Below are 13864 nucleotides of genomic sequence, written 5' to 3'. Positions count from 1 at the left end.
GCGGTGATGCCAGCACGCGTTTTGCTTTGCTCTGCTCCTGATTTGATTGAAAGGGCCGGACGGATACTGCAGCCGCACGGGGCACGTTGGAGAACAGGGGGGCGGGGCATGGACTGTTAGACCGATCGAGTACCTAGGGGTTCAGTCACGGGTATTCTCAGTGGGTGCTTCACTGCAAATAGGTACAACAGTCTGTCATCTTCAGTACATCATCCCCTACGACGCCTTCCCAGCCTCAGTTCCTGAAAGCTCCTGGATGGCTTCAGAACAATTAGGGGCTCTGAACCTGGATGATCCCGCGAACCAATGAGGGGCCGACCCGTCCGCAACTTTGGCCTTGTCCTGTCTTTTCTTCGATCTGGGGTGAGAACAAGCGAGACCAACAAATCCTCTCTCGAGTTTGAGTCGACACTGTGTTATGCTGGTCTGGTTAGAAGGAGACTCGAATGAAGCCCAATGCCAATGGAGGGATCCGCAGGACAAAGACAAAGGAGTTCTTCCTTAGGGTCGGTCGGAGCTAATGCGTACCTAGGGAAAAAAGCAGCCTGCCGCAGGCCCCTTATTATTTGGCATTGGCGATCAAACATCCCGAGATCGAAATCGCACTGTCTGTTACAACTTCAATTCCGATATCGTTACAGTGTACGGATACGGATATGGGAGCTACAGCATGAATTCAGGTGAGTATGTCGGGTCTTTGCAGGATCCATGTAAGGTATTGCTCTTTACACAGTTTAGATGGAACAAGCTTGTTAAGCAGCATGAAGTATGTCACAGCATTTGTCACACAACCTAATAATCGCATTGTTGGTAATTAGACCAGCCATCTATGAGGACCGCTCTAGGGTTAGTAGCTAGAAACAGATGACAATGCCAATATGAATGAATATTCACGTCTTTCAATGTATCTGTATGCTATCCACCGCCAATCTCTAAACCTGAAGCCAGTGTGCTTCCAGTCAAGTGCTACTGCTGTACATATCTAGCGAAGTAGCAGGGCCAAAGCTTGAAACACGCCACTAACATTGATTTGCAAGATTCAACCTCCAGAAAGGAGATGCCAATTCTAAAATACTGGGGAACGGTTGAACCCTAGTACGCCAAGTAGTCGATTCATCTATCTCCACCATGAACCCCAATAAATACATTCATGGAGCCTCGAGTCCATCAAAGGAGAGCCTTCAGGGCTCGAGAGCTAGCTAACAAGACCCCAGGACAGATAGCTCGGTGAATTATTCTAAGCAGGTACCACAAACCTTCAGTCCGAGCCACAAAGGTTGGTTACTATGCAGCATTCCACAGTAAAACTATGCAAAATGCAGCTCATGTCCCCCAACATTTATTTAATTAACAGACGCCATGCTTTTCGACGTCAGGCACTGCCCAGCTTACGCCAGCCACCAACAGTGATTCTATCGATGCTTGAATGCTTATCTTCCGGGCCGAGATCCTACAGACACTTCACAAAGCCAACAAAAACGGTACCTGGTCTATGGGTCCTTTGGGGTCCTCTCTCTCAATCCGCACCGGATTGGTCCTATTTTGGTATTCTAACTTAAGTTGCGTTGAAGCTCAAGTGTTTCTGTTCGTTGAATTCATCCATGCCATAATACTCCATACAGTGTTACCGACTAGCCCAACCAGTCCGGTCATTATTCAAAAGCACCCGCAAAATCCAGCCCCCTTTTGATCCTCGTCCAGGCATGGGTTTGTGTACCTGACGATTCCATCTTTTCGCAAAAACATCCCCCAGCCACTATCATCGAGGTCGTGTCAGTGGGTTTCGAGCGCATATGTCTTTCTTCAACAGAGTCCAATGCATCAATGCGTCCAAAATATCCCGGGATCAAGGCCCGATAAAAAATATTGAACGGGCCGCCCCCTTTATTCCTGCTCCTGGGTGCAGCTATGTCCTGTGCGTCGTTGGTCGCATCGCGGTCCTCTTTACTAGTTCAAGGGTTAAGGGTTGAGGCTCATGGCCACCAAATGGCCCATGCATCGTCACTTAGTACAAGATACGGGTCATGACGCGAGCTGTGTAAACCGTCAGTATTTTGATGCTGGATTTGTGTGGCTGGGTTTGGCATACCGCTAAGTCCCTCAAGGCTGTCGTAGATGTCCTTGATCTGCTCATACTTGATGCTGCTGATATCAGCCATCAGGTAAGCATTGTCGCCTCTGCTGTCGGAAATCTGCTTGTCGACGTTGTGGTCTCCAAGAATCTCGTTGACCTTTCGGAGCACACCGGGAACGTTTCGGTGAATGAAGATAACCTGTAGTTCATGTCAGCATGCATTTTGAGTTGCTTTCGGTGTAGACTTACACGAGCGGTATCGGGCTCGTCGGAAGTCAGCGAACGCAGCTGGACCTCAGGGATGTTGACGCTGCCCAGAGTGATACCCTGGTTAATGTAGCGCACCAAAGCTTCGCTGACTATATGGATGTTAGTGGTGAATCCTACATGATGTTTCACGTAGTTACTTACCCTCAATACCGATAGCACGCTGGGCCTCCTCGGTGCTGCCACCAATGTGGGGAGTCAGGATAAGGTTCTTCAAGCTTCGCAGGTCCTCGCCCCAGACGTTAAGGTCGTTGGTGAAGTAGTCACCGTTGGCGGCGGGCTCGGCGGGGAAAACATCGAGAGCGGCACCAGCGACCTTGCCAGAGCGGCTAGCCTTGATGAGAGCGGGAATATCGACAACGCTGCCTCGACTGGCGTTGATCAGGTAGGCACCAGTCTTCATCTGCTCGAACTGAGCAGTGGAGATCATGTTGCGTGTCTCAGGGAGATCGGGGACGTGGAGAGTAATGAAGTCGGCCTCGCCCAAAAGCTTCTCAAGAGTAGGGACCTGGCTGGCGGTACCAAGGGCCATCAGGGTAACCACATCGTAGTAGATGACGTTCATACCCATAGCCTCAGCGAGAACAGACAACTGAGAACCAATGTGGCCGTAGCCGACAATACCCAGAGTCTTGCCTCGAATCTCCCAGCACTTGGAGCTGACCTTGTTCCAGGTACCACGGTGCATCTCGTTGGATCGGTCGCCGAGCTGACGGGCAAGGGTGATGATCTCGGCGATGACAAGCTCAGCGACACTGCGCGAGTTGGCGAAGGGGGAGTTGAAGACGGCGATACCATTCTTGGCAGCAAACTCGAGATCGACCTGGTTGGTACCGATACAGAAGCAACCGATGACGAGGAGGTTTGTGGCCTCACGGAGAACCTTCTCGGTGAGCTTTGTCTTAGAGCGAATACCGATGACTTGAACGTCGCTATTAAGATTAATTGTTAGCATATATGGTGGGGTACGTAGAGCTCATGAACGAGGGGCATTCGTGAGGCCAACGATGGAGGGGCACAGTTTCGCAGAAAAAAAGTTGGCGGGGTATTTCGCAAACATACCGAATCTTCTCAATGAGCTGGTCCTCAGGAAGAGAGGTCTTGAGAGCCTCGACCTGGTAGCCCTGGGCCTTCAGGATCTCTTGTCCGGTGACATTGACGTTCTCGAGAAGTAGAATCTTGATGTCCTTGGTGTTGAAAGGCTTCAGGTTCTTGGGCGCGCCACGGTTGGGGAGACCAGCGGTGCGGCTGGGAGGAGACTGGAAAGAAGCGAGGGGAGAAGTGGCCGCATTTTGGTCCCAGCTGTGAGAGACTTCGCGCTGAGAAGCAGCAGAGAGGGAACCGGCGATGTTTTGAGGAGAGGGCGTCATGATGAAGGTCGGTGTAGTATGTTGTTGGAGTAAGGTGGAGGGGTCGTTTGTAGCGGGGTGGTCGAAGGAATTGGAGAGCTTTATGTCCTTTTAAGGGTGATGGACAAGATAAGAGGTAGAGAATGAGATGCCAGCTACTCAAAGACAAGCAATTAAGTCTAGATAATGAAATGGCGGGTGTGTAGAAATGCGAGAAATAGACTCAGGAGGATTGAAGGGGGAGCCAATTGGTTTTATGATGTGATCCAAATCTACACCCAACCTTAGTTAAGCTGAACTACCTATGATGAGATGACTCCATAATCCACAGCGCATCCATCCAAAGTTGACACTCCGCGATGAGCCGAATCCAGCATCAGAATTCAGGCTCAAAACCCTCTCCCGACTTCCGGGACTTGACTCATCCATGATTGATAATACCGCTACTGCCGAATCAGAGACCATTTACGGATACAAGTGAATTCGGCATCAGGGTACCCTTGCGGCTCCGTCATGTCATCCATGGATGTTTAAGAACGTGGGAGTGGAACAACCACCTTGGATCTTGTACAGAAAAACTTTTCTATGTAAGGATAGTCCGCTCTCGGCCATTCCAACAGCATGGATCTCAATCGTTCGACAATTAGAAACAGAAAACCTGCGAATTAATTGCTGTAAGCCCGCATATAGCCAGTAGCCAAGCTCGGCGTCTTAGACGATCTTGCCGCTAAAATACAGCCCTGAGGAAAGGACCACTTAAAAAATTAAAAAATTGTTGCGACAGTCATTTGGCCTTTGACCGAGACCGGCAATGCCACCATGCCGTCACACAATGGCGTCAATTTCTGCGACCCCGTCTTACCTGTCTACGGTCTACCGCCGGCCGACTGCTGGTCTCTGTGTATCAAGTTATACCGCTTCTAGCAGTCCCGCAGGCGGCGGCGCTTTAGCCAATATGCGGCGAGAACGGGGGCATATGCAGCCCGGCAGCGGGATGCAGCGGAGCTGAGCGGCGGTTGGACGGACGGACCTCAATTGTACGCGGACATTTCAGGATTCGTGCATACCATTTCTGAGACTATTGGCTTCGATACAAGGACTATATTTTTCTTTGGCGCGAATCCAGCCAAGCCAATTTACTATCAAGGTTGTGCATTCTGACTTTTAGCTTAGTGACCAATATAGATAGTGGCCAGTCTCAAATAGCATGGTGATTTATGGCTTGATGTCGCTGTCATCCATCTTACCCTATATCTTCACTGGTGATTTTTGATACTGATAAAATATTGCATTTTAAAAATGTAGTTTTATCTTTTCTGTTCGTTTGCCTATGATAAATGACCTTGTGACGTACTGAAACATCCCCAGATTCCCATTCATGCACACATTGACGACGTGGCGGTGACTTGACACATGTCTTGCATGTTATTCTGACTGTATGTAGGTACGTGTGTAGATTTATCATTTCACCGCATTTCAATGTTAAATATCCGTGTTCATCATGCAGCCACGAGTTTGATATAGACAAAACCATTAGAAAACTACCATAAGAAAGTATTTCACATGTCACACCAACCGCAGCAACGACATTGATTGCATTACCACATAATTTCATTCTCTATATATTATGCACCGTGATTCCCCTTGCACCCTTGTAAGAAATCATCCGTCGGTCACTACCTTACATCCATGCCAGGAGTCAAATCAACGTAGTTGTAACAGAAAATAGCAAAGACAAAGAACCCCAAAAACGAAGTTAGAGAGAAAGGCTGCAAAAAAAGGAGGGCAACATAATATCGCGGGCCGACTTCTGCCCTCTGGCTGTGTCTATCAATAAAGGTTTCCAGTCCCAGAGTTTGCTGCAAAACCCACGGAGGTTCGTGCAAACGATGCCTATCAAATGACGATGCTACCTTTTGTTCTGAAAAACGGCAACGGCTGATTCGCCGACCTGCTTCGACCGCTTCCCGTTTCTGTAGCCTTTTTCTTCCCGTCGTTCACCGCCTCTCCTTTTTTCCGAGGAAGGCTGGTGGCTCAGATAAAATCCTCAAACCCGATAAAAGCCAATCATGTCATGAGTGTGAATATGCGTTACGTCGCGCTCTATCGCTTCGCTCAGCTCTGTTTGCACTCGGCGGCTTCCTGCTTAGGCTTGCCAGACTCATCCTGTAAAATGTTAGCTTTTGTTGTGAACTCAACTCAGATAAGGGGGTAATGCATACGTCGTCGTCAGACTCTTCCTCGTCATCGTTCTCCTCGCTCAAATCATCCTCGTCCTCATCATCGTCATCGTCGAAATCGGCACCGTCGAGCTCATCGTCAGAGATCTCCTCGAAAGCAAGAGCCTCACCGGTGAACCAGTCGATGGCACGGGGAATGAGCTTCTCCTTGATGTCCTCACCGAGCTGGTAGTCGAGCTCGAGGCGCTCCTCGATATCGGACTCGGCATCCTCGTCGTCGTCATCGGTAGGAGCCTTGGGTGGGGAGAAGAAGTTGAAGAAAGACTCAGTGGGGACGGTCTTCTTAACAATTCGGGTTTGCTTGGTGTCTAAATTTAAGTTAGTCGTTAATTCGCAAAAAGGAGAAAGGAGAAGACTCCTTGTAGTCACCACGTACTCTTGTTGCGCTGCTTCTTGCTCTCGACACGGACAGTCAAGTCCTTGCCGGGTAGCCACTCAATCTTGTCACCCTCAGCGTGGTCGTAGATGAAGTCACCACCGTAGCCGCTCTCGTTCTGGTAGTAGTATGTCTTGGTGATGGTGGTGTTCTTGAAGAAGTCGTTGGGAGCGAACTCGAAGATGAGACGGAAACCAGGCTTGTCAAGGTACTCCATGCGGATGTCGGTGAGGTGCTTGAGAGCGGCCTCATCACGGTCAGTGATCATCTCGGCGAGAGAGATCTGGTTCTTCATGGCAGAAAGCCAGAACTCGGGGATACCGGAAACATTGTCGGGAACGTCGGACTTTTGCTCAGACTTGGGGGCATCCTCAGCCTCGGGCTCGTCGTCCTCTTCACCGGCCTTGATCTCCTCCTCAGTAGGCTCGGACTTTCCGTTAATGATGGCGGAACGCTTCTCGTAGAGAGGAGAGAACTTGGCGAAGTACTTCTTCTCAAGCTGGAGAACCTCCTCCTGGAACTCGGCCTCGAGCTTGGAGTGGTCCTTCTGGATGCCCTTGAGACCAGCGACACGTCGACGGACAGGGGCGGGAAGGGACTCGATGTAGCCAGAAGATTGGCCCACGAGGGAGCCGAGGCGACCCTGAATCATCTGGATAAGCTTGGGGTTTTGGGCGAAAACAGAGGCCGCGGCAGCACGGTCCAGATCCTCTATAGCGGGGTTAGAGCACGATTCTAAGCCGAAGGAATTGATTCATGATCGGCCTCGAAAAACCAAATCAAAAGACTTACCCTCCTTGATGCTAGAGACACCGGGCTGCTGAGCGTGAGAAGAAATAGGAGCGGCGGTTGCGGGTGTGTTCTGAGGCGTACTGATCGAAGGTGGGGTAGTTAGCATCGTGGATCGTGAAGCGGCGGGCAAGGAAGGCAATGAAGGATCAAGATGATATCGAAAGGTGAGTAAATGACTTACGGAGCCACGGCGTCTTGGGCACGCTTTCCACGGATGGGCTCGGCCATATTGTCTGATATGAAAAGAATGCGAAGAGGCGCTTGGAATAAACGTCTTGGGGAGGAAAGAGGTGAGGTTGAGAGGAGAGGGATGAAAGGAAGTTGAGAGAGCAGTGGCCGTTGACGTTTGCTAAATTCTGGTGGGGGGCGATAAAGTTGAAAAAAAATTCGGGCACTGGGTTTGGGCTCTGGGCTTGTGCTTGTAACCACCTCAAAGCAGCGGGCAACGGACAACGGACAACGGCAACAGGCCAGCACTCGCTCGTTCGCTCTGACTTTTGAACTTGTTGGGCCGCCCACCAAGCACCAAGCTCAACTGGTCGATCGCCTAAAAAAAACCCAGACTGTGTGAGAGGATCCTCTGATGCCTTAGTAGCTTGGAGTGTGGAGGCGCTGTGGGAGAGCGGAGAAGTGAGACAACAGAAAGGGAGTGGAGGAACCAGCCACAGAAGCACAGTGCATATCCGAGTAGGCTCACACCCCACCACACAAATATTCAGCATCTACAGACTTTGTGTCCCTGGAGGCGTAAAAAAGGTTTGACGATCGAGAGTAGGAGACATAAACCATTGTATTAGTTAACGATACTTTCTGGGTGGTCGAATGACAGTTATTTCTGACACCCTGACGCTTTGAAGTTGACAATTCTACCACCCTCTAGCGTCGGCACCTGTGGCGCTGCCATGCGTGATTCTCTCCGACTCGCCCATTCGCAGTACATGGAAGCACTCGCCACACTCTAGATGGATTCCAGAACACAACACTCCTGGATCCCTTGTCATGTAGATATTCCCTTCCCCATCCAAGCCCTGTACGGTGTAACAGTACTTTCAACTCAACCCGAGATAGCCTGCCTGCCTTTCGGTTGTAAGGTTTTCTTTACTTTAATGACCGAGGCTCAGGAATGGTGGCGCCTCTAATCGTTAACAACAAATTGTCTTGAATTGACGTGCGTTCTGTTTTGTTGACTAGACACCCGGCCTTGCCCGAGGGGAAACTCGGAACTGATACTGTACCCAAGGACTGGCTCATAGGTAATCTCGGGAAACCGCGTTACATTGAAAGAGCATGAATCAAGCGAGGTCGAACCCCGAAATACTACTTGCTGATGATTTGCGTGTTGTTGTTACATGAGGTAGTACTCTGTACAGTACCCAACCGGCCAAGGAGAAGAAAAATAAAGCCATTCAACGAATATCCGAGAATTGAAACACCAGGAAGGACCCTTTTGGTCCGGATGGAAGGGTTGAAAAGAGCATGTCCAACAACTCAACTCAACTCAACTTATCGTATGTAAGTATCGTATCTTGATGAGATGCGGCTCGCACGCACTGTGAAGGGACCCTGCACGATTGGCTGCAGCTTGAAGGTTGACCGATACCAACAAAGTCGAGGGATGCGTCACGACTCACGAATCGCGCCCTTGTATTTTTGGAGTGGGCAGGCTACTTCTGCAGCTTCCTATTCGTCCATCAACTACTTCTGTTGACAACGAAGATAAATAAATAAAATTGAGGTTGCAGGCTCCAGTCCAGTCCCATCTGGCAGTCTAATTCTTGACCGACCAGGACATCTAGTAGTTTCTGATCATGAAGTAATTTCACATACCCCATGATGCATACTAGTCTTGGTCTAGCCTATGTCTGAGTTCTAGAAGATAGCTTCCTAAACACCATCACCATGAATTCCAACAGAGTTTATTGACATCATGACACTCAAAATCTCTTGTCGTTGAGTGAAAGTGATCTTATCGCAGCCTTGCCTAGCTGATTAGATACAGACCAATGATAGTTAGCGGGGCTAGCTCGGTATACCGGTATGAGTTCCGTGTCCAGCCTTGGTCAGGGCACGAGTGCTCAGCCAACGACGTAATCGGGGCGCGACTTACAACTTTCAAACAAAATTCTTATTCCAAACTTTTTGAGAATTTGTTTGTACCATGCCAACCATCTCTTTTTAAAAATTAATTGATGGATGAAGACGGTCGTCGAAGCCCTGATCCGGGCCAGGATCATGGCCATCGTGGTCATCGTGGATCCAATGCCAATGCCAATGCCAATGCCAACAGCAATGGCAATGCGCGCCGTTCGCTCTATCGCATGAGCTCTAACCAGAGCAGGTCCAGTATTTTCGAAGATGTGGAGATGGCGCATGAAGAGGTAATGATGAAATACACTAAACCATCGCGCATTCATCCAACACTTGATGCTAACTACAACTTCCTCAGCTTTTCTCCGGACCTGTCGCCGAAAGTCTTCCCACCAGTGTATCGGCTTTCTCCCATCGAAGACCTCGCGCCGATTCGACTGCCAGCTTCACTTACTACGATGACGAGAACGAAGGTTTTCCCGATGATGACGATGCTGAGAGCGTAGCTGTGCAAAGCATTGCTGGCGACTATATCCGACGAAGCGTCTCAGATATTGGAGACTTAGAGTTTGGTGTGGATGATACCGAGGAATACGATGAATCCCCGGAGCGCGACTACCGTATTTCTGAGGACGATTACGTTTTGCGCCGACACTCATCAGTATATTCTCGTCATTCAGTCAACGCACATCTTTTGCGACGAGATAGCACAGCTACTCATGGTAGTTTCCGTCGTCAAGGACGTACCAGCCAAAAGGTTTATTTGGCCAACGAAGATCTTACAATCGTCATTGCAGGTTTCAAAACGAGCAAGATCGGATCTGCGATATACATCACACTCTGTATTCTTACTTGTGGTCTCGCCTACCTGCTCTTTCGATGGCTGCCCCGGTGGTATGTCGGTCTTCTTGGACAAGCAACTCCTCTTGGGGAATGTGAATGGGTTGTTGTAGAAAACCAGTGGGGAGAGCTCATCACCATGGACGTTCGATCTGAAACTTATGGCAGGCCGCTATCAAGTATCTTTGGCTTACCGGAAAAGTTTTACTCGGATGCCATGGACGAGGATGTCGACCCCATAGTTGACGACCTTCGAACTCTGGACTATCGCTACATTCGACTATGCTTCCATCCACTCAAGGATAAGTTTATGCTCTTCAGTGGCTGGAAGGACCCCAACTGGACTGATGTTCGACTGACACGTGCTGGATTGGATACCGATGAAAAGGGTGTTCGTGAAGTTGTTTTCGGAAATAACCTCATCGATATTGAGCAAAAGTCAACCGGGCAGCTTCTGGTGGACGAAGTTCTTCACCCTTTCTACGTTTTTCAAATCGCAAGTCTGGTACTGTGGTCGATGGACAGTTACTACTATTATGCAGTGGCTATTTTCCTTATGTCTGTTGGCAGTATCGCAGCCACGCTCATTGAAACTCGCGCTACGATGAAACGACTGCGTGAGATCTCACGGTTCGAATGCGACGTGCGAGTACTCAGAAACGGCTTCTGGCGATTCATCAGCTCAAGCGATCTGGTTCCTGGAGATGTCTACGAGCTCAGCGATCCCAGCTTGACTCAGCTACCCAGCGACAGTCTTTTGCTTACTGGAGATTGCATCGTTAACGAAAGTATGCTGACAGGCGAGTCGGTTCCTGTTTCAAAGATACCAGCAACTGATGAAACTCTGCTTGCAATGGACTTGGCTGCATCATCTGTTACCCCTGAGACTGCGCGACATTTCCTCTTTTGTGGTACCAAAATCATCCGCGCCAGAAGGCCCCAGGAGGACCAAGGAGACGACGCTGTTGCGCTCGCCCTCGTTGTCCGGACTGGTTTCAATACCACAAAAGGTGCGCTGGTCCGATCAATGCTGTTCCCTAAGCCATCCGGATTCAAGTTTTACCGCGATTCATTCCGTTACATCAGCGTAATGGCCATCGTTGCTGCTATTGGTTTCATTGCTTCTCTGGTAAACTTCATCCGACTTGGCCTCGCATGGCATCTCATCATCATTCGAGCGCTCGATCTCATCACTATCGTTGTGCCTCCTGCTCTGCCTGCCACGCTCACAATCGGAACTAACTTTGCTCTGAGCCGGCTGAAGAAGAAACAAATTTTCTGTATCAGCCCACAGCGAGTTAATGTTGGTGGAAAGATTGACATTATGTGTTTTGACAAGACAGGAACATTGACTGAAGAAGGACTGGATGTTCTTGGTGTTCGTGTTGTTGATCGCGACTCCAACAAGTTCAGTGAGATTGTGACCGAACCCCAGATGTTGCTAGCCGAAGCCACACGACAGAACGCACAGGATACCTATCGCGCTGCACTACACACTATGGCCACGTGCCACTCTCTACGATCTGTCGATGATGAGCTTGTCGGCGACCCACTGGACCTCAAGATGTTCGAGTTCACCCGCTGGTTGTATGAAGAAGGGAAACAGAATGTCTCGGACGAAGACGAAGAACAAGGTGGCTTGGCACCATCTGTTGCGCGACCTCCTAACGTAAGGAACCTTTGAAATGCACCTTAAGAAATTAGCTAACACTGTGATAGGGCAACATCGAGCTTGGCGTACAAAAATCGTTTGAGTTTGTCTCCCACCTCCGACGTGCTAGTGTAATTGTTCGTCCGTTCGGTCAGAAGAGTGGTGATATTTTTGTTAAGGGAGCCCCTGAAGCAATGAAGGAAATTTGCCGCCCCGAAAGCTGTAAGTGTTCTGTAAAAGACTATGCTAGTATGGTTACTGATTAAACTTTTGCAGTCCCCGAGGACTACGATGAGTTACTCTCTTGGTATACTCACAAGGGTTATCGTGTTATCGGAGTTGCCAGCCGTCATCTTAAGAAGCTCAGCTGGGTCAAGGCCCAGAAGATGACTCGAAATGATGTTGAAAGTGACCTCGATTTTGTTGGTTTCATCGTTTTTGAGAACAAGCTCAAGCCCACAACTGCAGCGGTATTGGAAGAGCTTCTGGCCTCCAACATTGGCGCAGTTATGGTGACGGGTGACAACATCTTGACAGCCATTAGCGTCGCACGAGAGTGTGGTCTCATGGATCGCGAGGCACATTGTTTTGTGCCACGCTTTATTGAAGGTATGTGGAGACCTATCGCTTATGTGATAGTAAACTGACTCGAAAAAAGGTGATTTTCGTGATGCTGAAGCTAGGATTGAATGGGAGAGTATCGACAACAACATGTATCATCTCAACGAAAAGACCTTGCTGCCTTTGCCACCACCTCCAGAGGCTGATGCTTCGCTGCCGTTCGAAATCACCAATCTCCGTAACTACACCTTGGCTGTCAGTGGTGATGTTTTCCGATGGATGATTGATTATGCTTCGCCCCAGGCTCTTCAACGGATGCTCATCAATGGAAAAGTCTTTGCTAGAATGTCTCCTGATGAGAAGCACGAGTTGGTTGAGAAACTGCAGAGCATCGATTACACTTGCGGTTTCTGTGGTGATGGAGCAAACGATTGTGGTGCTCTGAAGGCTGCGGACGTCGGCATATCTCTATCCGAAGCAGAAGCTTCTGTGGCGGCCCCTTTCACTTCTCGAGTATTTGATATCCGCTGTGTTTTGGAAGTCATCAAGTAAGTCAAAACGAGTCCAATGCTAAGACTAGTCTAACCACTTATTAGGGAGGGCCGCGCCGCGCTGGTGACAAGTTTCAGTTGCTTTAAGTACATGAGTTTGTACTCGGCAATCCAGTTCACTTCAGTCACATTTCTCTATGCCCGAGCATCTAACCTGGGAGATTTCCAGTTCCTTTTCATTGACCTTGCTCTCATTCTTCCCATTGCCATTTTCATGGGATGGGCAGGACCGGCACCCAGGCTCTGCCGCAAGCGTCCCACTGCGGACTTGGTGTCGCGCAAGGTTCTTACGCCTCTTTTGGGATTCATGCTTATCTGTATTGCTTTCCAGACGGTGACTTACATCACTGTTAAGGAGCAGTCCTGGTACATCCCTCCAGTGGTGCACAAGGACGAGCCTAGCATTGAGAACTCGCAAAACACCGCACTCTTCTTGTTCTCCTGCTTTGAGTACATCCTGTCAGGTGTTATCTTGAACGCAGGTCGTCCATTCCGTCAACGAACTACGCAGAACTGGCCTTTCGCGGCGACTATCTTCATCGCCCTTTTGATCACTGTTTACATGATCTTGACGCCTGCCGAATGGGTCAAGAATCTCATGCAGTTGACAGGTATGAGCTGGGACTATGAACTGTTCCTAATTGCGTTGGGTGCTGCCTACTTTGTCGTGGCCTGGGCATTTGAGCACTTCCTCGCCCTAAAGCTGGCTCGACTTATTGGAACCATCCAGCAGTCGGTGACAGGAAAGGGCAAGAAGCGCAAGGAGTACAAGGTGATTGCGGAATCATCACGGATCTAAAATGCTGCAAAGAGTGCCATTGGAATTAGAGGAGGATTTCGTGTTGAACGATCCAACCGAGATGCTAGAATAGAAGGGCCGTTGTCGCTAGATCGCATCAGATTTTCCATAACGGATTAAAAGCATAATGAGAATTGGATAATACACCAACATCTGAAACTAAACTATGTGCCTTTTCCCTTTAGACAAATACCGTGACATTCAACAAACCATAATCTGGACCTGGGCATGTAGGATAGTCTAAGACGAATCGATATTCAAACAATGAGTCGCTCT

The 13864-nt window shown here is 49.2% G+C and overlaps 3 protein-coding genes across 3 annotated transcripts; 1 reads left to right on the top strand and 2 right to left on the bottom strand.

The window, feature by feature from the left end:
* Positions 1–2005: 2005 nt before the first annotated feature.
* B0J16DRAFT_318820 (uncharacterized protein) lies at positions 2006–3711 on the bottom strand (the record flags this gene model as incomplete). The annotated part of the gene is made up of 5 exons (XM_046125477.1): positions 2006–2034; positions 2090–2273; positions 2324–2433; positions 2486–3273; positions 3404–3711. 5 exons carry the CDS (start codon positions 3709–3711, stop codon positions 2006–2008), a joined length of 1419 nt encoding a protein of 472 aa, XP_045985098.1.
* Positions 3712–5805: 2094 nt separating this feature from the next.
* B0J16DRAFT_383050 (uncharacterized protein) lies at positions 5806–7326 on the bottom strand (the record flags this gene model as incomplete). The annotated part of the gene is made up of 5 exons (XM_046131296.1): positions 5806–5856; positions 5913–6238; positions 6307–7017; positions 7099–7178; positions 7280–7326. 5 exons carry the CDS (start codon positions 7324–7326, stop codon positions 5806–5808), a joined length of 1215 nt encoding a protein of 404 aa, XP_045985097.1.
* A 1552-nt stretch (positions 7327–8878) lies between these two features.
* Positions 8879–13739, top strand: B0J16DRAFT_285092 (uncharacterized protein). Its single transcript, XM_046124044.1, has 6 exons — positions 8879–9476; positions 9545–11695; positions 11746–11899; positions 11954–12286; positions 12336–12786; positions 12835–13739. Exons 1-6 carry the CDS (start codon positions 9288–9290, stop codon positions 13586–13588), a joined length of 4032 nt encoding a protein of 1343 aa, XP_045985096.1. The 5' UTR covers positions 8879–9287; the 3' UTR covers positions 13589–13739.
* Positions 13740–13864: the final 125 nt, after the last annotated feature.

Source organism: Fusarium flagelliforme, assembly GCF_020744385.1.
Source record: "Fusarium flagelliforme strain FIESC 12 MPI-CAGE-AA-0113 chromosome Unknown B0J16scaffold_3, whole genome shotgun sequence".
NCBI lineage: Eukaryota > Fungi > Ascomycota > Sordariomycetes > Hypocreales > Nectriaceae > Fusarium > Fusarium flagelliforme.
Note: the sequence above shows the minus strand (reverse complement) of the source record. Positions and strands in the feature narration are given on the sequence as shown.

Excerpts from the sequence above, each read along its gene's own strand:
- B0J16DRAFT_285092 (XM_046124044.1), top strand. The coding sequence starts at position 9,288 with ATGGATGAAGACGGTCGTCGAAGCCCTGATCCGGGCCAGGATCATGGC. Across the intron at positions 11,696-11,745 it reads CTGTTGCGCGACCTCCTAAC|GGCAACATCGAGCTTGGCGT; the intron begins GTAAGGAACCTT and ends ACACTGTGATAG. Across the intron at positions 12,787-12,834 it reads TGTGTTTTGGAAGTCATCAA|GGAGGGCCGCGCCGCGCTGG; the intron begins GTAAGTCAAAAC and ends ACCACTTATTAG.